The following is a 25,368-nucleotide window of genomic DNA, read 5'->3' as shown; positions in this document are numbered from 1 at the left end:
AAGGTGATCTGTTAGAATCAGAGAGAATCCCTGTGAGGGACACAGTCACCAGTCGAGGTGTTGTTGTTAATCAAAATGAAAACTATCAATGTCATCTGAATTATTACACCCAATAATCCAACAAAATACAAATTCAATAAGTGGCTGATGAGCGATCTTTCTATGAGTGGTTCTACTCACTAAAGCAGAGGGAATATTTATAAAGGGAAATGGTTTTCTAATTTGATCAAAATCTGGAATAATGTTCCTTAACATGTATTTTATCTGACAGGTGGAATACAATTCTTTCTCCAATGTAATTACAAAAGTAACTCGTTAAACTTTCAGAAACAAGCTCTGCTCTCCTAATTTACAAACAACTTAGGTTCCTCAGGTTCTGGCCAAGTCTCACCAAGTTCTGCTAACGTCTTGTTCAGAGAAGCAGGAAACCCGTCCAGGGATTCTGAAACAACTGTGTATCTTAAAAAAAACCTTACTGAGGTTTAGTAACAACATCCAACATTGTAACATTATATGTGTAGTGACATATAAACACTCAACCAACCACCTGACCAATTAACCCAAATGATCAATTATCACCACCTAGTGTCCAAATAAAGTAAATAAATAAACATATAAACAAAAGCCATTGAAATACAACACATAAATACACACACACTAAATTGGCTCCTACATACCGGCCCCATAATTGAAAAAGTGTTAGCACACAATTCCCCAAATAAATAAAATTAAAGGAGCCAAAAGTCTGAATGGGTGTGTGAGTCTTTCATCCATCTGGTCTTTACCAGTCCTACACCTCGAGTGGCATTCACTGTTTTGTAAGAGGCCTTTATCTATTTCATTTTTAAACTTTTGGTCCATCAAGGTTACTGTCAGTTGCTCAATACTAGACAGTGGCCACTCCTCTGCCTTGTTTGGAAAACTTTTGGTCCTTCTAACCAGTCTTTGAGCTGTGAGTCTTTACATTACTGAACAATCAATATATATTCCACTCAGATGATGAAAATCAGATTGGCAGTGGCTGTAGGGCAGCTTCTCTTCCCGTAGTCATCCCACCTCCTCGTACAAGACCGTTCACAACCCACCCCAATAGGGTTCGAACAGCATATGGCCCATTGCCAGAGCTATTAATAATTTCCTGGGGTTCAAGAAGCTTTGAGGCTTTGGATTCAATCAGCAACTTCACGTCAGCATCCAGACAGGGAAACTGTATCCTTTTGAGGTGAGGAAATTTGCTGATGTCCTCCTGAGTAAGAATGTTGTCTGTGGTGACAGGCATGCTCTTTTGAGTGTAAACATTGGACAGATCATAAAACTGAGTCCCACTGAAACTAGCTACCTCTAATCCAGGTACGAGAAGTGTGTCTGTTGTGCTCTCCTGACCCATTGTAAGGAGAAGTATCCTGGTTTTGGTGCCATTTAGATTCAGTTTGTTCCTTAGATTTTCTGTGCAGAAGTTTGCAGAACTTCCAGGGTCCAAGAAAGCATACGTTTCCAAAATGTTTTTTCCACCTTTTGACTTGACTTGTACAGGTATTATTGAAAGAACACAGTCATGGTTCCCAGCCCCCAAGGGTTGTTATGTTGATGTGACTGTGTTAACATTTGAACAGGATGATGAAGGTTTGTATGGAGTGCCTGTGATTTCATTTCTCTGCTGTAAAACGAGTTCATGCCATTAGAAGGTGCCCCACTGGCACTTCCCACTTGGCTGGTTTCCAGTACATATAGCTTTGTGCTGGTAGCTGCTAGTTCAGTTTCAATTAATAGCGTTAACTTTTTTCATCGGATTTGCTCCTCCTCCATTTTCAAAGCATGTCTTTTTTCCAATGCAGCCCTGTGCTGAATGAGTGCCGCTTTTTCAGCCTTAGTTTTTATGCGTGTTAAGAATAATGCGCTTGGATTTTGGATGAGGTAGATGAGTGAGTTTAGTGATTTGTAGTAACATTAGAAATACTGTCACAGGGTCCAATTTTAGGCATCACTGTTACATTGTCTTTAGTCTTGGTCTTCACGTGTTGAGATGTTCCAGAATCCAACAGCCAATTTCTTGTGTGATGTATGAATGCATCATTATTTTTGCAGTGTTTTTCAAACCACGCTTGTTGCTTTTTTATTTTTCGTCCTCTGAGATTCGCATTGAGATTTCCATTAATGAAGAATGAGCCTCGATAGCCTCATTGTACAGTTTGTCAAAGTCCATCCAAAGATTTTCAACTTCCTGAAGTGTTTCATTTGAGATTTGGAGAGTGATCAAGTTGTCCACCTTTTGTTTAATTTGTTTGATTTGAGTTAGTTTGGTTTTTCTTGTTTTTTGAAGAACGTCCAACATGTACACAAGGCCTTTTTCTCTCATTTTCTTTCCTCTTTTAACCTTAACATCAATTATTTCAGTGTAACCTACAGCATCATTATCATAAACATTTCCAACAATGCCAACATTTTCAACAGCACAAACATTTTCAACAGCATCTATATTCTCATTAGCCAGGACATTTCCAATAACATTTGCATCGAAAACATCCATTTCAGATTCTCAGTTCAAAGGAGTTCATTCAATGCGCGGAGCGCAACTCATCCAAACAGCGACAGTCTTCCTCTCAAAGTTCCAATAAATCCAGTTCCACTTAAGAACACAGATCCAATATCTGTTTATCAACAGGCCGCAGTTTTCCAATAAAACCAAAACGGCAACAACTCAGCAGCAGCAGCTTATCCATCAGTGCCTCTCTTACCTTGCCCCTGGATCTGCGGCGGCGTAATCTCGACCTGTTGCTCGTAGTGATGGCGATTCAACTCCACGGTCACCGGCGTCTTTGTCCTCAGCGTTGCACGTGTGTTTGGCGTTCGCCATCCTCCACCAGCTGTCTTTCACCGGGATCCTTAGCGCCGATCTTTTCCTCTGGGTTGGTCCCAACTTTCGGCTTTCCTTCGGGAATTGGTTCTTACTTTTGTAGTGACTATCTGAAAAATAAACAAATGTCCAAAATTAAAGTACTTTCTGATGTTCCAGTTTATTGTCACATATGAAGCAGACAAACTGTGATGATGATATGATGAGTAGTTATTTCCGAGATTATACTGTTGTCGTTCTTTTGTTATCTTAAATAACCTACTTGCGTTATCCTGTTTTATGTTGTGTTAAGGTAAGAACTGTATAATCCCACCACCTATGCCCCCGTTTCCTGTTCACCTGTGACATATATAGATCTCCTTAAATAGGGAAAGACGGCAGGTGCTCAAGCCCGTTATCTTAAAAGTCCCATATTATGCTTTTTCTGGTTTTATATGCCCTTTAGTGTGTTTTCCAAGTGTCCTGTGCATGTTTAGGCACATCTATTTGCAAAAATTTGAAGTCTGCGGAAACGCGGCTTCTCCTACGTCCTCCCGTTAGCTGCATGCAACACTCGGTTCTAGCCCCCCTCGATAATAATTTGTCAGTCCGACGTCTTTGTCAGTGTGAGATCACTGATCTAAGCCCATTGGCTCATTGTGGCAAGCCCTGCAGCTCATGTTGAAATTTCCGAGAAGCATGCTGAGCAACTGACCAATAACGACAGAGCGGATCGGCAGACCAATCAGAGCAGACTTGGCCCACGTGGGGTCTAACAGTGTGGGCTCAACAGAGCGTAGCTGACGGACACAGAACGTAGAGGGAGCAAGGAGGAGCAGTACATAAAAACAGACACTTTTTTCGGACTATTGTAAACGTACAAAAGTAGGTACATAGCTTAAATATACAAACCCCAAAAGGGCATAATATGGGCTCTTTAAAGGCCACGTGTTAAGTGACTCATCAGTCAACATAAGGGCGTAAGTGAGAGCTGATCCTTGGCCACATGTATCTAGTGATTATTCTCTCACTCTCTGGATCTGACTCCCTCTCTGGTCCCTCTCTCTCTTCTCTTCAGTTTGGTTTTGATGATGCTCTAAAGCCTAACCTCCAACACACTTTAGTCTTTTTAACTGATTAGACAAAGAGAATCTTTGGTCACAAACGGAGCAGCTGTAGAGTTTCTCCACTATGTGTTGTGACGTGAAATGTCAGACTCTGTTCAAGTTTACCTCTTTAGATGACCATAAGAAGAAGAAGAAGAAGAAGATTTACTTTATTGATCCCCGCAAGGGGAAATTTCAGTTTTTACACTCTGTAGTCATGAACACACACATAGGCTGAAGTATATATATACAGACATGCACACAAACAGGATCCTATGAACATGCACTAAGGGAGAGATGTCAGAGTGATGGAGTGGCCCACAGCGGGCGCTCCTGAGCTGATGGTGGGGAGGGGGTTTGGTGCCTTGCTCAAGAGCACCTCGGCAGTGCTCAGGAGGTGATCTGGCACCTCTCCAGCTACCAGACCAACTTCCATGCTTGGTCTGCACCGGGACTTCTCTGTCTCATCAGATTGGATTTATCATTAAATCTTTTATAGCACTTAGAACAACCAAATGGTTTCTCAACAGAGTGAATTCTGATGTGTTTGGCCACTTCCCTTGTTTGGTCCAGAATGCGTTCTCACCTACGGCGGCTGTAGCGGTAGAGTTGTCGCCTCTCAACCGGAAGGTCGAGGGTTCAATCCCCAGCTGGGCAACATGTCCGATGTGTCCTTGGGCAAGACACTTAACCCTGAATTGCTCCTGCTGCTTCGGTGGTGGTGTATGAATGGGATTAGTTACTTCTGATGGAAGATACTACATAGTGATCACTACCATCAGTGTGTGAATGTGTAGGTGTGACCTGCAGTGTAAAAGCGCTGAGTAGTCAGAAGACTAGAAAAGCGCTTTACAAGCTCAAGTCCATTTATCATTTACGGCAAACCGAACTCTGGTGCGTTTGGAAGCGAACCGAGACCCCCGTTTAAAGTGGACCAGAGTTGGGTTCTTTGGTAAGCACCAGAGTTCGTTTCATACGGACCAAACGGCTCAGGTGTGAACGCACCCTTAGTCTCAGATACAGATGTGTATCCCGTTGCAGGTGAGGAGATGCTGAGGAATCTTCGGTTCATCTTTCAGACACTTTCACAGGCGTTACAGGGCTCCTGTCTTTCATGATACCACACAGACTATGAACATAACAGCAGCTGTAGTAACTTGTTCCTGGCTTTTTACTTATTATTTTCCCACTCTGCACTCTGATTATCCTGCCTTTATAACCTCGACCATATTCATCATAACACCGGTTGATTACCCACACAAACATTTTTTTACACAATATTTTTGTACCTATAGCCTACTAAACAGATGAAAATGTTTCAATAACAATAGGACTACTATTTGTTATTCTTTGAAACATTCTCTCCATAATGAATCATTTTAACAGAAACTTCATTATTATGTATCACTGTCACAGTATCAAACGCTCTTACTGCCCAATACCAGGACGAGTGCAGCACGCAAGATATCCATAATTGTTTTCACTTTGCGATAACCGCGATTACCGCGTTTGGATGAGCGAACAGCTGTGTCGGCAGATGGCTTCTGAACTCTCGTAGATGCATATTTAGTTTGTTTGGGACTTTTAGTTTATTTTGAATTCATAAAGGGGTCAATTAAAAGGGATATTTTTGTTATTATAATTTTTTTTATTTCATGCAACAACACTGTGCTGCTAACCAAACAATTATTTCCCATAATGCACGTGGCAATGGGAGCCTGTTACGTCCAAAAAGGCGTCTGATTTCTGGGTTGGACCTCTCGAACCGAGACCACCTCTTCGTCTGGGTCTCAGTTCGGCTGAGGTCCGCACCACGGTTTTAGTTTGTTTCATGTGAACTAAACGAGGTAGGTGTGAATACACCCTCAGTCTCTTTTAAATCCCTGATCAAAACCCACCTCTTTCACACAGCTTGCTTTGTGTGCATTGCTTTAATGTTGTTGTTTCCTACCACTGGTTTGATCTGTAACTCTGTAAAGTGTCTTTGAGTGTTCTGGAAAGCACTTTAAAAATAAAATAATTATTATTCTATGTACTCCACTGCAGAAACTTCATGCAACTGCTTCCTGACAGGTTGAAACTGTGGTGCCTGCAGTTTGGAATGTTCCCCCATCTAATGTGGCCTCTGACAGTCTATGAGATTCCTGTCACCAAAATGGAGAAGCTAGAGAGAACAGTCAGTTCATACATCAAGAAATGTCTTGGACTCCCGCGTTGTCTCAACAACATTGGCTTGTATGGAATCGGCGCTCTAAAACTGCCGGTCACAAGCCTGGCTGAGGAGTACTTGTGCCAAGGTAAGACTGGACATGTCCCTGACCCAATCCCAAGACTCCACAACACAAGCGGCTACTCCCAGTTTGACAACAGGTGGAGCCCAACTGAGGCACAGGGACATTGTAGGCCAGGTGCAGCGTGGAAGAGGTGGTCTTGGTCTCAGAACAAGCAGACCTACATGACACAACGCAAAACTCAGCCAGGGAAGAAAGCTTGTTGTAACAAAGGTGCATCACCAGGAGGAGGCAAAAAAGATCTATGGAGTTAGATCAGTCTCAATATTCACAAATGCACACAGAAGGATTCAAAAATGTATTTCAATGCACACACAAATATATTTAATTCTATATAAATGAAAACAAAATAAAAAAATTAGATTCACAAATGTATTTCTGATTCACACACAAATATTTATAGTTTCGTATATATGTAATAGAAATCCACAAATATATAAAGTGTTCAGTCTGCTTTTACAAACTGTTTGTCATTTGTGAACCTCACTGCATTTGTGTGTGGGATTTTTGAGACTCCCCTGCCGTGGTTAGATTCACAAATAAATTTTGTTCAGCAGGGAAATGTCTGTAGCAAATCAGATGTCTCCTTCCTATTCAGCCAATCACAGTAGCGTAGATTCAAGGGTATGATTTAATGTGATCACTTTAGCGTTGCATCTGCGCAGATAGCGATTAGCCTAGCTATCAGACAATCTGATTAAGTCATCTTTAATCTGACCAGCACAAATAGTCTCTATGATTGTCGTACTACATATGGAAAGCTGCATATATTTGTAATTCATCAATCAACACTCCAAAGCATCAGTTAGCTCCACTGAACTGTTTTATGTTAAATGTGTAAGTTCAATGACATCGTGTTAAGTTACAAACTAATTCATCAATAAAAAAAAACAGTCAGTGTGTTGATCTAAAAACTGTGAAATGTCAGGATATATGAAATGTAATGATACATTTGTCTAAGCCCACTGTATCACCTGACACTCAGGACTAAGAATCAGCACAGTATGTGGAAGGAAGAAGTGTACATGTACATCAAACTCATCTCTTGATACAAACACTGACCTTTGAGTAAACCTTCCTACCAGAAACATTACAACTAAACGGTTTCTCTGTTTCCAGTTGTTGTATCCCTCCAGAAGGTTTACACTGAAGCTGAAATACTGGATGAAGATTAGAAAGTCTATAAATACACGTCTCATACTATTACAGCATATGCAAACTTATCTTACACCAAAGAATGCAAATGAAAACAACAGAAACATTCCCGATATCTGCACAACATGTATGAAACGATAAGGACATTCTTTCATTGGCAATGCAGAAAAAAAAACATGCTTTGGGAAGAGGTAAGAATTACAACAGAGAAGATCATTTTATCTCCACACTAAGCTTCTTCTGTTGGACTTAAATCACGAGAAACTTAATTATAGTAAAAATAAAAGAGCCTTTATTAAAATGTTTTGCATTTTAATGGAAAAATGTTCAGCGATAAACCACTACTCATTGGATAAGACAGATGTTATCATCCATTAGAAAGGAAACCCTAAATACTGTAGGCTCAACAGCAGAGACCTTTTTATGAATTATATGAAGAAATAACACAAATGTTTAAGCCAATGACTGATCTGTGTGGACAAAGCAGTTTCCAAGCATTAAGGACTTTCATTTATTCTTTAAATGCTTTCTATACTCAGCACTTCTTACAACTACAATGTTGTATATATGACCTTTCTTAGTCATTTCTTTATACATTTAGTTTTGTTGGTAAATGCAGCAATTTTACATCTAGACATAAAGCATGAGAAGTCAAAAAGCTGTATTTTATTGTGCTATGATGTAAATAAAAATACTGTGGCAAAGAAGGTACATCTAGCTAAATGATAACACTAAGAGCAGCTGAGTGGTTTCTCATTTCACTGAGAGAAACTGACTGACCGTCCTCAGGTTCAGAAGAGTCTTCAGTCTCTGGTTGAAAATGTGTTTCTCTTCTCTTCTGATGTGTCATGTTTGTGAAAACTGAGGGCTAAGGGGAAGTTAGCAAACATAGTCTATATTGGCGAGGATAAGCTCTTGGCTGAACATGGTTCTCACCAGTATATACAGTATACACAGAAGTATCTACACTCACAGGCCACTTTGTTAGGTTCAGCTGCTCGTTATTGTAAATATCTAATAAGCCTATCACATGGCAGGAACTCAATGTATTGATTGTTGAGTAAAGAGTCCATCAGTATTAACTCATCCATTCATACACATTCATACACTGATGGTAGAGGCTGCTGAGTAAAGAGTCCATCAGTAGTAACTCATCCATTCATACACATTCACACAATGATGGTAGAGGCTGCTGTTTAAAGAGTCCATCAGTATTAACTCATCCATTCATACACATTCATACACTGATGGTAGAGGCTGCTGTTTAAAGAGTCCATCAGTATTAACTCATCCATTCATACACATTCATACGCTGCTGACGAACAGCCGGAGCAACATCGGGTTAAGTGTCTTGCCCAAGGACTCATCGGACATTTGCTGCAGAAGCTGGGGGATCAAACCCTCGACCTTCTGGTTGAGAGACAACCAACTCTACCAACTGATCCAGAGCCACCTAGGTAAATGATTATTGTTAGCATTTTGACACACTCTGAAACTGCCGACTGTAAGCTTATAAAGGAGACCTTCATGTGCTTGTACTCCAATTGGTTCAAGAACATTATTCAATTTACTCTGGGTATAACTGGATAGGTGATTTAGGAACATTTTACTTTTTTTTGTGTGTGCGCTCACAGATTGGTATAAGAAGCCTATATTCAATTGTTTAAACTAAACAAATCCAGCTCTGGACCCAATATAAGTTTGACGACCCTGTTCTACATGCTTGGGTTGTGGAGGCAATGTGGGCCATATGGGCGGGTAGGTAGAATCAGCGTTCACACTTTCTGACTAGCTCACAATTAAGGGCCATGTGTTAGGTTATGTTACTTATCAGTCCATATAAGGGAATAACTGAGATGAAGGGTTTCTTCACTGAGAGCTTATCAACAGCCAAAAGTACAGTTAACACACTCATCTACTGATTAGACAGGAAGAATCTATGGTCAGGAACAGTGCAGCTGAAGGGTTTCTCTCCTCTGTGATGGGCCATGTGAAGTGTCAGACTAGACTTTCGTTTAAATCCTTTCCCGCACTCAGAGCAGCTGAAGGGGTTCTCTCTGGTGTGAACCAACATATGTCTAATCAGAACCCATTTTTGGTTAAAACTTTCACCGCACTGAGAGCAGCTGAAGGGTTTCTCTCCGGTGTGAATTCTCATGTGTGTGGACAGAGCACCTTTTTGGTTAAATCTTTTACTGCAAACAGAGCAGCTGAATGGTTTCTCTCCTGTGTGTATTCTAATGTGTCTGGTCATATTCTGTTTCTTTTTGAATGTTTTACCACACTCAGAGCAGCTATGTAATTTCATATCAGCACTTTGCTTCTCAGTTGTAATGTTTTCCACATAGTTTAAACCTGAATGATATTCTGTTGTCTCATGCCAATTGTCAGTTCCTTCGTTCTCATATTCAGAAGAGTCTTCAGTGTCTGCTTGTAAACGTCTTTCTGGGTCCGAGTCTCTGGCTGGTTCTGCTCTTCCACTTGGCTCTCTGTCAGCTCCTGCCTCTCTTTTCTCCTCAGTTTGGTTTTGATGAAGCTCTGAAAATTGACCTCCAACACCCTTGTCTTCCTCTAACTGGTTAGAACTAGATACATTTTGGTCAAAAATAAAGCAGCGGAGGGGGTTCTCCACTATATGATGGAGAGACACCATGTGAAGTGTCAGACTCTGCTTAAGGCCAAATCTTTTACCACAATCAGGGCAGCTAAAGGGTTTATCTCCTCTGTGAGTTCTCATGTGTCTTGTCAGATTTGTTTCGATATTGAAAATTTTATTGCACTCAGGACAGCCAAAGGGTTTCTCTCCCGAGTGAATCCTAATGTGTTTGGTCAGAGACTGTTTTTGGCTAAAACTTTTACCACAGTTAGAGCAGCTGAAGGGTTTCTCTCCTGTGTGAACTAACATATGTTTTGTCATACTTCCTTTAAGATTAAAACTTTTACTGCAAACATAGCAGCTGAAGGGTTTCTCTCCTGTGTGAATTCTAATATGTTGCTCCAAAAGCCATTTGGTTTTGAATGGTTTATCACACTTAGAGCAGCAATGTGATTTCTTATTAGCAATATTTTCCAAAGAGGTTAAATCTGACTGATTTTCTCTGGTCTCTCTCCAATCATCACTGTCATCAGTCTCAGCTTCTGAAGAGTCTTCAATCTTGACCTCAATCTCTGGTTGTAAATGTCTCTCTGGATCTGAGTTCCTCTCTGGTTCTGCTCCTCCACAGTCCTCTCCATCAACTCCTGTTTCCATCTGTTCAGTTTGTCTCTGATGAAGCTGTGAGGACTGAGGTTTCTCTTCATCTTCACTCTTCACAGAGACAAGAGTGAAGGGGAACATGGTGGTATCAGCCTCCTCCAGTCCTTGAAGCTGTTCTTCCTCCTGGTTGCTCCACAGTTCCTCCTGTTCTTCTTTAATGTGTTGGGGCTTAGTGTCCTCCTGGTCCAGAATGTGGCTCCACTCCTGCTGCTCAGGAGGAAGTTCTTTACTCACCAACAGCTGCTGGTTAAAAAAACAAACATGTTAAAGACAACCAGCACGAAACACCTTCATCACTGGTAACTCATTTCAGCTTTACATTTAGGAATATATCTCAGAAATTGGCTACAGGATTAGCGATGGATCACATCTGTTTAGCTAACAACATAATAAGTAAGAAATTTAAGTTTAGGAATAAAATGAGATGCCGTTTGTGAAGGCTAAAACAAAGCAGGCTTGCAAAATGTGAAGTTGGACGTGTTCTGGGCAGTTCATTTTAAACAAGAGAAGCGTGCGTGTGGTGATAAAACAGCCGTCTAATTTGCAACATGGAAGCAAAAGCGAGAGCAAAGTTTTGGACAGCAGTATACACATCAGTCTAACAGACACAACAATATCTAGGATATCTGGGTGGTGACTGGCTGCTATATTCTTTCTTTCTATGTTTGTGTGTGTCATAAATGGTGTAGAATCTGGCTTGATCCGTAGTCTGTTTGGATAACCCCCGACGGTTTGGGCCGCAAGTGATCCTTTTTCATTAGAAAACATATCCCCGCTCTAATAGCCATCCATCCATTTTCTTACACTTATCCAAGGTCGGGTCGCGTTGGCAGCAGGCGCAGTAAGTCAACCCAGACTTCCCTCTCCCCAGCAACATTTTCCAGCTCCTCCTGGGGATTCCGAGGCGTTCCCAGGCTAGGCGGGATATATAATCCCTCCAGCGTGTTCTGGGTCTGCCCGGAAAACCTCTAAAGGCAGGCGTCCCGGAGGCATCCTTAACAGATGCCCAAACCACCTCAACTGGCTCCTTTGAATGCGGAGGAGCAGCGGCTCTACTCTGAGCTCCTCACCCTATCTCTAAGGCTGAGCCCAGACCCCCTCCAGAGGAAGCTCATTTCGGCCGCTTGTATCCGCGATCTCATTCTTTTGGTCACTCATTCTTTCGGTCACTACCCACAGGTCATGACCATAGGTGAGGGTTGTAACGTAGCTCTACCGGTAAATTGAGAGCTTTGCCTTCAGGCCCTCTTAGCCACAGCGGTCCGGCACAACGCTTGCATTAGACTATCCGTCAGTCAATCTCATGTTCCATACTACCCTCACTCGTGAACAAGACCCCGAGATACTTGAACTCCTCCACTTGGGGCAAAGACTCACTCCCCACCCGGAGAGAGCAATCCACTGTTTTCCGGCAGAGAACCATAGTCTCGGACTTGGAGGTGCTAACCCTCATCCCAGCCGCTTCACACGCGGCTGCAAACTGCCCCAATGCCTGCTGGAGGTCCCAGCTTGAGGAAGCCAACAAAACCACGTCATCTGCAAAAAGCAGAGACGAGATTTTGAGGTCCCCAAACTGGAAACCCTCCTCCCCCCGGCTGCTCCTTGAGATCCTGCCCATGAAGATCACAAACAGGGCCGGTGACAAGGGCAGAGGCCAACACGCACTGGGAACGTGTCTGACTTTGTGTCGAGGATGCGGACACAGCTCCCACTTCTACTCTACAATTCACTTAGCAGACGCTTTTATCCAAAGCGATATACATCAGAGAGTAAGTACAACACTAATCCATTTATACACCGCCACCAAAGCAGCGGGAGCAATTCAGGGTTAAGTGTCTTGCCCAAGGACACATCGGACATGTTGCTCAGCTGGGGATTGAACCCTCGACCTTCCAGTTGAGAGGTGCCGACTCTACCAACTGAGCCACAGCCGGTCCGGACCAGATGGCTCGTACCAACGGCCCCATATTCCCCATACTGGGGCGGCAGTAGCTCAGGGGCGGCAGTAGCTCAGTCTGTAGGGACTTGGGTTGGGAATCGGAGGGTCACCAGTTCAAGTCCCAGCACAGACCAAGTCCAGAAGTTAGTCTGGTAGGTGGAGAGGTGCCAGTCCACTTCCTGAGCACTGCCGATGTGCCCTTGAGCAAGGCACCAAGTCCCCAAAGTCCCCAAAACTGCTCTGGAGCGCTTGCTGTGGGCAGCTCCAGTTCAGGATACTTTCAGCTGTGGGCAGCCCCCTCACTCTGAGACCTCTCCATTTATGCATGTCCATAGGATACTGTTTGTGCATGTATGTGTTCATGTTCAATAGTGTGTAAAAATAAAATTAATAAAAGGATAAATTAATTTAATTAATTACTGCAATACCCCCCACATGATCTCCAAGGGACATGGTCAAAAGCCTTCTCCAAATCTACCAAACACATGTTGATTTGATGGGCAAATTTCCATGCCCCCCCCCCAAGAAGCCCTGCGAGGGTAAAGAGTTGGTCCACTGTCCCACAGCCAGGACGGAATCCACATTGTTCCTCCTGTATGCGAGGTTCCACAATCAGATGGAGCCTCCTTTCCAGCACCCTAGAGTAAGCTTTCCCCGGAAGGCTGAGAAATGTGATACCCCAATAATTGGAGGACACCTTCCAGTCACCCTTTTTGTAGATAGGAACCACCACACCGGTCTGCCACTCCACAAGCAGTTGAGCATATTTACAGTACGGACCTTGTCAGTGAACTATTGCCCAGACCAAACCCCTCATGTTATCTAGCAACAACAATGTGCTTGTCAAAGCAACAGTGAATACCTGTACCAAAGGATGGCTTTGATGCTGATCAGAACTCTCAACTCTGTCGATGACAATATTACATTCATTTATTAAAAACATTATTAACGTTGTACCCTCCTCTCTACATCCTTATGTTGTACTTACTCTCTGATGGTCTTTGCTTTGGACAAAAGCGTCTGACAAATGAGTTGTAGAAAAGGAAAATAAACACTAGCAAGCTGGAGTAGCTCAGTCCTTACAGACCGTCTGTACCTGTTTCTGTCAACACAGAGAAACAGCTTAAAACGCTCAGAAAAGTAGTCAGAGCAAACAAGAGTTAAGCTGCATACAATGTTCAGGAAAGATTTCAGGATTGTTGGACAAGTTGGTAAAGTGGGACAAAAAGACTAACTGAATTTCACCAGAACGTGGTCTAAAAATGCCAAGAGAGACATAACTGACCTGCGGACATCTGCCTTGCATTTACTTCTAATGGATGGCATGATTCATTTTATCTTCAGAATGACCAACTGTAGTGTACGTCACGTGTGGCGTTATACGTGATGACGTTGTAAATGTGTAGCCTGTATGTTACTGGAAGCAGGTGTAATAAAGCAGCATTAAAACGGTCCAGTATCGTTGGTGTTAATATGTGGATATGAAAAAAGGAAGAAAGTGTTGTGCACGAGTAGCATAACTTCTACTGTGCATGAAGTTTAATCTGTTGAGGAGGAGGAAAAAGACGCGCACGGAGTAAGCATGAAGCTAAGTTTACCGGCGGTAACTCCTTTTGATGTGACCAGTGACTCGGCTAATGTCGGTGGTCGCTGGCATAAGTGGATAAATAGTTTTAAACTCTATTTAGCCGCGTCGGGGATCCGTGAAGCTGCACGGAAAAGGGCTTTACTGCTACACTTAGCAGGAGCCTAAGTTCAGGATATTTTCAGCATGCTGGATGACATGGCAGATGATACTGACTATGATGGAGCGGTAGACAAACTGAATGAATATTTCACTCCTCAGAAAAAACATTCCTTATGAGAGACACGTGTTTAGACAAACAGAACAAGCTCAAGGAGAGCAAATAGACAGTTTTGTGAGCAGGCTAAAGAATTGCCCTTGAAGAAATTGCAAGGGCAATGGAGACAGCGGATCAACAAGCTGCAAAAATGGAGAAATTAACTGAAAAACTGCCTCCCCACCCACACTGGACCCATTTCAGTTTGCCTACCGCAGCAATAGGAGTACAGAGGATGCAGTCTCCACTGCGCTGCACTCTGTGCTCACTCATCTGGACAATAACAACACATACGCACGAATGCTGTTTGTTGATTTTAGCTCAGCATTCAACTCTGTCATCCCCTCCGAGTTAAACACTAAACTCGGAGACCTGGGCTTCAACACCTCCCTCCGTCACTGGATAATGGACTTTCTGACCAACAGACCCCAGTATGTTAGGTCAGGACACACCTGCTCCACCACCATCACACTCAATACAGGCATACCACAGGGCTGTGTGCTGAGCCCATTCCTCTACTCCCTCTTCACCCACGACTGCAGACCTGTACATGGATCCAACACCATCATCAAGTTTGCGGACGATACGGCGGTGATTGGCCTCATCAGCAACAACGATGACACAGCCTACAGGGAGGAGGTACAGCATCTGGCCGCCTGGTGTGCTGACAACAACCTGCTCCTCAACACCAGCAAGACGAAGGAGATCATCGTGGACTTCAGGAGAGAAAGAGGAAGCACGCACAACCCCATTCACATCAACGGGATGGCTGTTGAAACGTGTCTCCAGCTTCAAGTTCCTGGGGACCCACATCACAGAGGACCTCTCCTGGTCCACTAACACCTCCAGTCTGATTAAGAAGGCTCATCAACGCCTCTTTTTCCTGAGGACACTGAAGAGACACCACCTGTCTTCAGCTGTACTGATGAACTTCTACCGCTGTGTGATCGAGAGCATCCTGACCAGCAGTGTCTCAGTCTGGTACGGAAACTGCTCTGTCGCAGACCGTAAGGCGCTACAGCGGGTGGTAAAAACCGCCCAGCGCATCACAAGGTGTCCACTTCCTGCCATTGAGGATGTCCAAAGAACACGCTGTCTGCGGCGAGCTCATGGCATCCTTAAAGACTCCTCCCACCCTGCCCACAGACTGTTTACCCTCCTGCCCTCCGGCAGGCGCTTCAGAAGCCTCCGGACCAGAACAAGCAGACTGAGGAACAGCTTTTTCCCCAGAGCTGTTTCTCTACTGAACTCTACCCCCCGAACACTGAACTCTGTCTCTGTCTCTCTCTCCCTCTCTCTCTCTCTCTCTCCGCACCCTGCTGACCCCCCCCCCCCCCCCCCTTTCCCCTGCATATCACCTCACACCCATCATCCCCCCACCACTCCTCCTGGTCACACACACACATCTCTCATCCATCTGTATTATTGTATTATAGTATGTTCATATTATGTCCATATTCTTTATATTATCTGTAAACTAGTATAGCATGCTCACTGCATCTTAATCTGTATATTATTAGTATAGCATGCTCACTGCACCTTAATCTGTATATTATAATCCTAAGAATACACTTATTTTGTAGCATTACTTATTTATAGCATTTATTTATATTTATTGCATCCCATTAATCCAGCCATCCAGATATACCTAATAATTCACTTTTTTTGTCTACATCTGTACATTTTGTAATTACTGTACATAGCACAGACTCTTGCACTTTCTGCTTATTTGCACTTCTGGTGAGATGCCAAACCTCATTTCGTTACTCTATACTTGTATATGTGTAATGACAATAAAGTTGAATCTCATCTCATCTCATCTCAATGCAGTGGGACAAAAACCTGGAAGAGGGAGGGGAAAAACGTTAAGACCCAGATTTTCCACAACAAATGATCATCCACCACGTGATGGGCACAGCATGAAGTGTTACAGGTGTGGGCGTGACGGACACCTGAGTCGTGAATGCACAATAGCTAAAAATAAAAAGTGCAATAACTGTGGCAAAGAAGGACATTTTGCCATAATGTGTAAAACGAAGAAAATGCATAAAGTTAACAAAGTAACAACCACAGATTCACACAAAGGTCACAGTGACATTGAAGATGACCATGTATTTACAGTGAGTGATAGTGCTGTGGATGGAACACTATCAGTGCTAATAAATGATCAGCGGGTGGAAATGTTGATAGACTCAGGAGCTTCCTGTAACATTGTAACTGAGTCCACGTTCGAACAGTTGAACTCTAAAAGTGACATCAAACTACTGCGTCCAGAGAAGCAAGTCTGTCCATTTGACTCAACAACACCACTCCATGTAAGAGGGATTTTTTTCTGCTGATTTGAAATCAAGTGAGGATTCAAAAACTGTCACTGCTAAAATTCGAGTGATCAAAGAAGCACGAATGTGTGCTGGGGAGAAAAACTGCTGTTAAGTTGGGACTACTTCATATTGGCCCTATCGAACAGGTGTACACTGTCGAACCAAAAGATAACAAGTAGTAGCTGTAAAAACAAGTAGTTTTTACAGCTGAGCTACAGGAGAAATACCCTAACCCTATTTCCAGCTGGAGCTGCATGTGGATAACAGTGTAAAGCCAGTAGCCCAGCCTGTTCGCAGAGTGCCATTCAGTTTACGAAAACAAGTGGATGAGAAACTCAAACAACTTGAGGAGATGGATGTTATTGAAAGAGTAAGCGGACCAACGCCATGGGTGTCTCCGCTAGTTGTGGTTCACGGTAAGAAAGAGCCGAGATTGTGTGTGGACATGCGCAGAGCAAATGAGGCTATAGTGCGAGAGAGGCACCCTATCCCAATCATAGATGAAATACTGGAGGACATGACAGGAGCCACAGTGTTTTCAAAGTTGGATCTCAAATGGGGATATCATCAAATAGAACTGACGCCTGAGTCCAGGTTGCTCAGTACGTTCGTCACACACACAGGGCTGTGGCGTTACAAGAGATTGATGTTCAGAGTTTCAACTGCACCCGAGATTTACCAACACATTATCGGACAAGTCCTACAAGGCATTTCCGGAGTGCACAACATATCTGATGACATCATCGTTTCAGGAGAAACCATGCAACAGCACGATGAAAGATTGTATAAAGTCATGCAACGGCTGCAAGAGAGACAACTGACAGTTAACAGCAAAAAGTGCCAATTTCAAATGTCACAACTTGGTCATTCATCGGTCAGGTACTGTCCAAAAATGGAACAGGAGCAGCTCAGCTCAAGATTGAGGCAGTGGAGAATACACGTCGTCCAACAAATGCAGCTGAAGTGAGGAGTTTCTTGGGACTTGTGGTAGGTTCATCCCTAATCTGGCAACGACATCAGAACCACTGAGGAGGCTCATGAGGTAGTCCTGAACATGGGGATCAGTGCAGGAGACAGCTTTGTAGAACTCAAGAGACAGCTGGCCAGTTCCCATGTAATGTCGTATTTCAGCCAGGATGCGGAGACACATGTGGATGCTAGTCCAGTGGGATTAGGAGCAATTTTGAGCCAAAAACAAAGGGATGGAACACACAAGCCTGTTTATTATGCCAGTCGAGTCTTTTCTGATGTAGAGCGACGCTACTCTCAGACTGAAAGAGAAGCCCTAGCCATTGTGTGGGCATGTGAGAAATTTCATGTGTTTCACTACGGAAAAGACTTTGTAATGGTCACAGACCACAAGCCTCTTGAGACTATCTACTCACCAAAGTCCAAACCGCCAGCGAGAATTAAAAGGTGGGCTTTGCGGCTGCAACCCTATAAATTCAAGGTCGCCAGACCACAAAATGCAGCTGACTCACTGTCACGTCTCACAGTCAATCCGCCAGTACAGCGTGGCACCATGGAGGATCATGTTTACTTCGTAGCTCAACATGCAGTGCTAGACGCTTTCACACCACCACAGATGGAGGATTTGTCAGCAGAGGATCACACACTAGCTACCTTACGGAGCTGCATCAAGACTGGTGACTGGAGTAAATGTGACTCTGTTTTTCGAACTGTTAAAACTGAGCTCTCCACTGTCTGGAAAATAGTGTTGAGAGGTTCCAGGATTGTTGTTCCTCGGGCTGCACGACACCAGACGCTGCTGTTAGTACATGAGGGACATCAAGGAATAGTCAAGACAAAACAAAGACTGAGAACAAAAGTGTGGTTGCCCGGAATTGATCGTGAAGTAGAGGAGTTGGTGAAGTCATGTCATGCTTGTCAAATCAATAGCTCGACTTAACAAGATGTCACAACTGTTAGGCCAGAGCTCCCAGCTAAACCTTGGCAGACACTCGTTATGGACATGTGTGGACCATTTCCTTCGGGAGACCATCTTCTTGCACTGACAGATTACTACTCCAGATGGGTGAGTGTCGATATCCTCAGGAGTCCAACATCAGCAAACATAATCAAATGTTTGAAACACTTGTTTGCAACTCATGGAATACCAGAATCTATTGTAACTGATAACGGCACTCCATTTCTGTCAAAGGAGTTCAAAACGTATCTACAGGAGAGTGGAATCACACATCGCCGTATCACTATGTCACAGGACACAGGCCAGCAGAGCTCTTATTCAATCGCCAGATCAGAACCAAGCTTCCTGAACTGTTGATGGACTGCCAGCAGCCCCCTGCAGGCCAGGATGCTGTTGTTCGCAGGACTGATGCTGCAAGGAAGGAGAAGGGACGTGTTGATGCGGACAGAGTTAGAAGAGCAAAAGATAGCACAGTGAAGCAGGGCGACAAAGTCCTGCTCCGTCAGCAAACACGAAACAAACTTTCTACACCATTCGAACCAGACCCCTACACTGTTGTGAACCGTGTCACTGGTGAAGCGGTGGGTCCAACCTGAATTAGAGACAGTTGTGCCAATCTGTGTTGCCGGAGAGAGGCTGGACACCCAACCTGCAGACACAGCACCAGTTGAAACTGCTCAACAGGACATTAGACCTCAGAGAGCAAGGAGAGTGCCAACTCACCTTGTGGACTACCATTTAGACAGACATTACCATAATGGGGCAAAATAATCCCTGGCATTTGTCTTAATGGCAGGGTAGTCCACCCCTCGCCATTCAGGTTATGTTCTGGTTTAAAAACAAAAGTGAAGAGAACACATGAGAGAGAGTTTGTTTAAGGTTTGTTTAAGATGACCAATTCAATTAAAAAATGACCAATTCAAAAATCTTTTAAAAACACAATTTTAAAGCAAGCATCAGGTTCCTTAAAATGTGAGATTTGTATTCATGTTGGTTTTGTGTTTTTTTTAAATTACATTTACATTTCTTTCAAAAGGTAAGACAGAATGGACCTAAAAATGTCAAGTGGTGTAACCACTGAAAAATTAAGAATATTGAATATTTTATACATCTAGTGTATATATAAGTGTACTCATAATTGTAATTACTTCATTTCAAAATAGCACAAGAAAATACATTTCATTAGGATTATCCTTATATTATTATTATTATTCTTATTATTATTATTAAGTTATGTCCTTTTTCAATACTGAGCGGGACACAAAGCTGAAAACACCTCTGTTTTCTAATAAATCTTCGGCAAAATTGTTTAAAAACCTGTTATTTCACCGCAATAGAGGACTACTTTTATTCCACTTTAATTTTCCAGTATTTTATTATATTTTTTACAAGAAATACTGGTTACACCAATTGACGCAAACCAGTTACACCAACTGACCATACTGCTTCTACAGTCAAAGGCCATTATTTATTGAAGAAATTGTTGTTAGCGTCCTCCATTTTATGTTTGCCCACCTACCAAAGTGCACAGAATACCAGTACGCTGATGACAGTAATGTAGCACACGTATGTTTGCCTTGAACACAGAATAGCATAAAACTGAACTGAATAGATCGGCCTTTTGGATGGGTCTAATAGATCGGCAAATTCTTACTGATACCTGATCTAGCTGTCTTAGTCAGGATCGGTGCACCCTTAATTAATTAATATCTTAAGTAAAGGGAATTCATTTCTTCAGTATTTGGAATAAACTTGAGGTACTTTTGCCCTAATCAAAGGATAAGAGATTAGTGAAGAAACCCCTGCCCCAATTATGCCCCTATGCCCTATTGACAGGGCTGTCCCTGGCCAAACTGGGGCCCTAAGCAGAAATTTATTTTGAGGCCCCCCATTACAAAATGACTGTATCACGAAATGCCATTTAGGTTTATTAGTAGGAACAAATCAAATGAACAGCCTCTATCAACAATGGAACAAGCCTTTTACAGATGCACACGTCTGCATTTTCTGGATGCAAAGTCATCAATGAGGTCGTCACATGACAGCTGCTGTGCCACTTCTGAGTTGATGCTTATGATAGCCAGGCCACTCAAGCGTTCTTGCGCCATTGATGAGCGGAGGTATGTTTTGATGAATGACGGGTGACGTGCTGGGTGAGACTGCTTCAGTAGACATGGTGCTTGATGGCCCTTGTGACGTACTGGGCGCTGGCTCCATGTCACCCTTAGTAACAAACTTCAGCATTGACCCTGTTATGACAAGAAATCCATCATACAAGCACATTATTAAGATTTGTTTTGGTCTTAATGGTAAATTACACAATGAAATTAATGTAAATACTAGTCTCACAAAGATTAAAATGCAATTAATGCAAATACGACTACAACTAATAATAATATTCATTATGATTTGATTTGATGATATTTCTATATTTAAATATTTTTATATACTTATTTTTTCATTTTGTATTTAGGTTCTATATTCCTACACTGCTGTTTGCTGCTGCAACGCTTTAAATTTCTCCATTGTGGGTCAAATAAAAGATTATCTTAATTTATCTTATTTTATCTAATCTTATATGACTGTTGCGAATTAAATTCATCAAGAGATGGCAACATTTTCAAGCCATAAAAAATAGCCCAAAACTTCTATTAACAGCATGAATGATAGGCTATAAACCTAAGCCAACATATGACCACCAACTGGTCAATTAACCACTCCTTTTTCAACAGAGGTGAATGTATATGCAGTTAACAAGACATTCAATAAATGATAATCAGGGCCGCTGGAAAATTTAATCTCCAGTCCACATCTAGACAGAATGATCCTCTCTTCTGTCTCATGATTAGCAGAATAGCAGCTGGGGTGTTTATGCCACAAAGTTTCTCTTTTTTATTTCAACAACATACCTTCAAGTGAAGCACGAGCCTCCTCTGGTTTTGACTTTTTCTTTTGCTTGCTCCCGATTCATATTGCCGTTTGGAGACCATCTCTCCAACTGCATCTAACTGCCTGTCTGCGCATCTGACCGCTGACTGGTCAGATGCTGCGTGATGTCAATCATTGCGGCAACGCGTGCAGTGTCAGATTATTCGTCTTTTTTTTCTCTCCTGCCTCGGGCTTGACTTGGTGCTCTACGCGCGCCTCATGGCAGCGATGCGCATCCTTTGCGCATTTGCAGAGAATGCGTCCCCTTGCGCAAAATGGGGCCCCCCCCCATGGATCGTGAGGCCCTACGCACAATGCGTGTTCTGCGTGTAGGGAGGGGCGGCGCTGCCTATTGATGATTTGGCTATCCTAGTCAGCAACCAAAACGGCATTGCCACCTTCAACAGACCCAGGCTCTGTTTACAGTATGTGAGTTAGCCAGGTTTTTACAATGCTTATACTTACCACCCTACAACATTGGCATTCACAATTCAACCTTGTAGACCGAAGGGTAGCAAGAACCACATCATCACCAGGGTTGTCAAGTGGGACCCTACTTTCACCAGATTTTCGTCCAATTAGGTGTACAATTTCCCCGGAAGGCTAGACAGTCAGCTTTGGCGTCCTAGAGACACCCCCCTCCATGGTAGCTCTCAACGCCCACCATACCAACAGGCAACACTTTACATCTCTCCTTCTTCTACATCATGGCCATCACAGCCCAAACAGCATTGCCACCTTCTATAGGACCAGACGTTGGCAAGCAAGCTCCAGGTAGTGGCACGCTGATACTACCTACCCTACCACATGGCAGCTAATAGCTGACACATCTAAAATGCAACTACTTCTGTACTGTGTAGATTTGGTGGTGACATTTGAAAGTTGGAGAAGTGAAAAAAATCTTTAAAATATATTCTCTGAACTGAATACACAAACTTTATTCAAAGTAAAAAATGGGTCCCTGGAACACTATTTGGAGCTAAAAAGCTACCAGGAGAGTTACGGGGTCACTGTTGCGGGCCCACCGCCATAACTTCTCCAGTAGCATTTTATCTTCAAACAGTGTTACAGGGACCAAATGTTCCTCTGAGGACAGTTTGTGTTTGGATTTATGATTGACGTAAACCAAGTAATCTGTAAATTTCTCCAACTTTCACATTTCTCTACCAAAACTAAATAGTACACCTTTATAAATGTAAGTGAATGGAACACAAATATGCAATTTGAAGCTAAACATTTACAAAATGTCAGGGCATTTTGTAAATGTTAGCACAAATGTTAGCACAGTTCCTGGTGTGAACATTTCAAATCTAATTTTCAAAGTGAATACAAGTTTTTAGAATTATCAGAAATTGTTAATGTTTTTCTGAGGTCATACCATTTGACATACCTGACCACGCCCTTAAAATGTCAAATTATCTCATGGTTTAAAGAGAGTTGCTAAACATGGCGTGCAGCAGTTAGGACCATCAGGGGTTCTTCTTTGTGATATCATTTCTTGTCACATGATATGATGAATATATTAACAAAATGGCTCCTTCAATGGTGGTTACACCATGTTGACAATTTGGTACTTGACTGGGTGACATGATTTCCCTAAAATAATTATAATAATAAGAACAATGATGTTCCATTACTTTTATTTAATATTGAACAGTTCTATTGTAAGATTATGCCAGGCTAGTTGATAGGGTGTTATTTTGAAAATGTAACCTTTTTAAAGCAAGTTTAATTCTTTGGTATGAAGCTTCAATGGTTACACCATAGACATTTTTGTCTACATACCCCAATTATTCTCTAAAAAATTAATTAAAAATATAAATTTTAGACTAGGTCCTCAAAACAAAGAATAAAAGCATGTCAAAAGACACTTTCTGCCTTTTCTCAGCCAAAAAGGCACCAACTTCAAAATGTATTTCACATTTCTACTACATATATGACCCAATATCAATACAGATTCATGTTTCAACGGGTGAAGTATCCCTTTAACCATGTATTTGGGTGTTATGAGCAACAATTGATTGATTTCTCTTCATGATGAGGATTTTTTCAGACAGACAGATTTACTTTTTATTTAATTTACTTCTTTATTATCTTCATAATGTATTGTTTTAAACACTGCTTGAAACAGTGATTTAACAATCACTTGAAACACGTTTCCAGCAGTGGAAAGAAAACCTACCTGCTCTCTGCAGCTTGATTTCAGGTGTTAAAATCACATCCAGCACTTTTCTTTGTCGTATCCACATGTTGTTTCTGATATATCTCTGATAACCGCAGCGAGCAGCCGCCGTCTGAACAAATCTTTAAGATCCTGAAACCCGGACATCTGACACACATCCAAGAGTCACAGAAGAACTCAACTCTGACGTCTTTATAACATTACTCTGGTAATCTACAACGTTAGCACAGACATACACGCTAACTGACAGAACCCGGAAACTACAAACATTACTCTTCTTTGAATGATATTCCGGCAGGCTGTGCACTTTAGAGTGTAATGCTGCCCTCCACAGTCTATGAGTGTGTACTACATACATATCTTCTGATGAGTTTTATGGCGTTTGGCATCCATGTGTTGCATTACAGCCAGTGGTGTACTGGTGGCTGAAGAAGTGGACATACTCTTAAGTTTCCAAAAATGTTCTTTTAAGGTGACCCATCCAGCAGAGGAAAAACTGCCTTTGTAATGAACAGTGAAATGAGACTACTCATCAACATTTAGTTAGTACATACTAGTCAGTCCTTCACTACGGTGGCTGAGAAGTTGTTTTTTTTTCACATTTTAAAAAACAAAATTACAAAACCCAGAACACTTTTACCAGTCCCCAAACAAATGTACAAATGACAGAATCTTAAAAAAGGGGATGTACCAAATGCAGGAAGTGACCCAGTAGTGCATATCTGGTCCTTCAGTCTCATTGGTGTCCTTTAAAAGTTTGAAGACCGTCCCCACAAATGTGGCTCAAACGAGTTCCACAAAAGGGGCAAAAGGTTTTTAGACATTGTGGATATCACTGAGGAAGAGCTGGGTATAATGCTAAGGGAAGGACTGGCCCATAGAGCGGGACATAAAAAAAAACAGATTACTGTGGGCAGACACTGTATATAATTGTAGAAAGGTAGAACAACCCAGATGGAGGCTGTAATCAGTGGTGTGGTAGTGCAGGGCATACGCAGGTATATACTGAGTGACGACACTCACTTATTGTTCAGTCTCCATAGAGTAGACCCACTTCTAAATCTGATTCACACCATTGATTGATTGAAAATATTCAGTAGTTTGCTGCAATTCCTAGGATGGTGAAGTACGGAGCCCCTGAAGTCCCAAAAAGTACAAAAAATATATCTTGTGCGCACAAGATAATTATAATTATTTCAAAAGTTAATTTGGAATTAATTTGCCTCTGCAAAAAGGTCAGCCTTATTGAGATAACTCAACATAAGTGAAATGTTGTAACAACATATAGAATATGATCAAAAAGAAGTTACTGCAGGTTCACAAAATGTAACGTTTGAACTTTATAAACATTACCTGACATCAATATAAACACTGAATTCTTAACCCTTTACTGAAGGGTTACATACTTAGAAAAATGAAAAAAAAACTCTGTTCACAAGTTTCTATGTGCGCACCCATAGCTGTCTACGGAGCCCCTGAAGTCCAAAAAAATGTTGTGCGCACAAGTTAATATCTTGCATGCAAATTTTTTTCAACTTTTCGGGACTTCAGGGTAGACGTGTGAATGTGAGATATTTGGGACTGAGTAG

At 42.3% G+C, this 25,368-nt stretch overlaps 1 protein-coding gene across 1 annotated transcript; it reads right to left on the bottom strand.

Annotated features, from left to right (window-relative positions):
* Nucleotides 1–6,515: 6,515 nt before the first annotated feature.
* Nucleotides 6,516–24,946, bottom strand: LOC109994042 (gastrula zinc finger protein XlCGF57.1-like). The gene is made up of 2 exons (XM_065963790.1): nt 23,780–24,946; nt 6,516–10,884 (listed from the first exon to the last, which is right to left on the bottom strand). The coding sequence occupies exon 2, from the start codon at nt 10,720–10,722 to the stop codon at nt 9,301–9,303; it is 1,422 nt and encodes a 473-aa protein (XP_065819862.1). The 5' UTR covers nt 10,723–10,884; nt 23,780–24,946; the 3' UTR covers nt 6,516–9,300.
* Between the last annotated feature and the right edge of the window lie 422 nt (nt 24,947–25,368).

This window comes from Labrus bergylta, chromosome 15 (genome assembly GCF_963930695.1).
Source record: "Labrus bergylta chromosome 15, fLabBer1.1, whole genome shotgun sequence".
Lineage (NCBI taxonomy): Eukaryota > Metazoa > Chordata > Actinopteri > Labriformes > Labridae > Labrus > Labrus bergylta.
This window is presented reverse-complemented; position numbering and strand designations above follow the sequence as displayed.

Bases quoted from the DNA above. Each gene is read 5' to 3' on its own strand.
- LOC109994042 (XM_065963790.1), bottom strand. From the start codon at position 10,722: ATGTTCCCCTTCACTCTTGTCTCTGTGAAGAGTGAAGATGAAGAGAAA.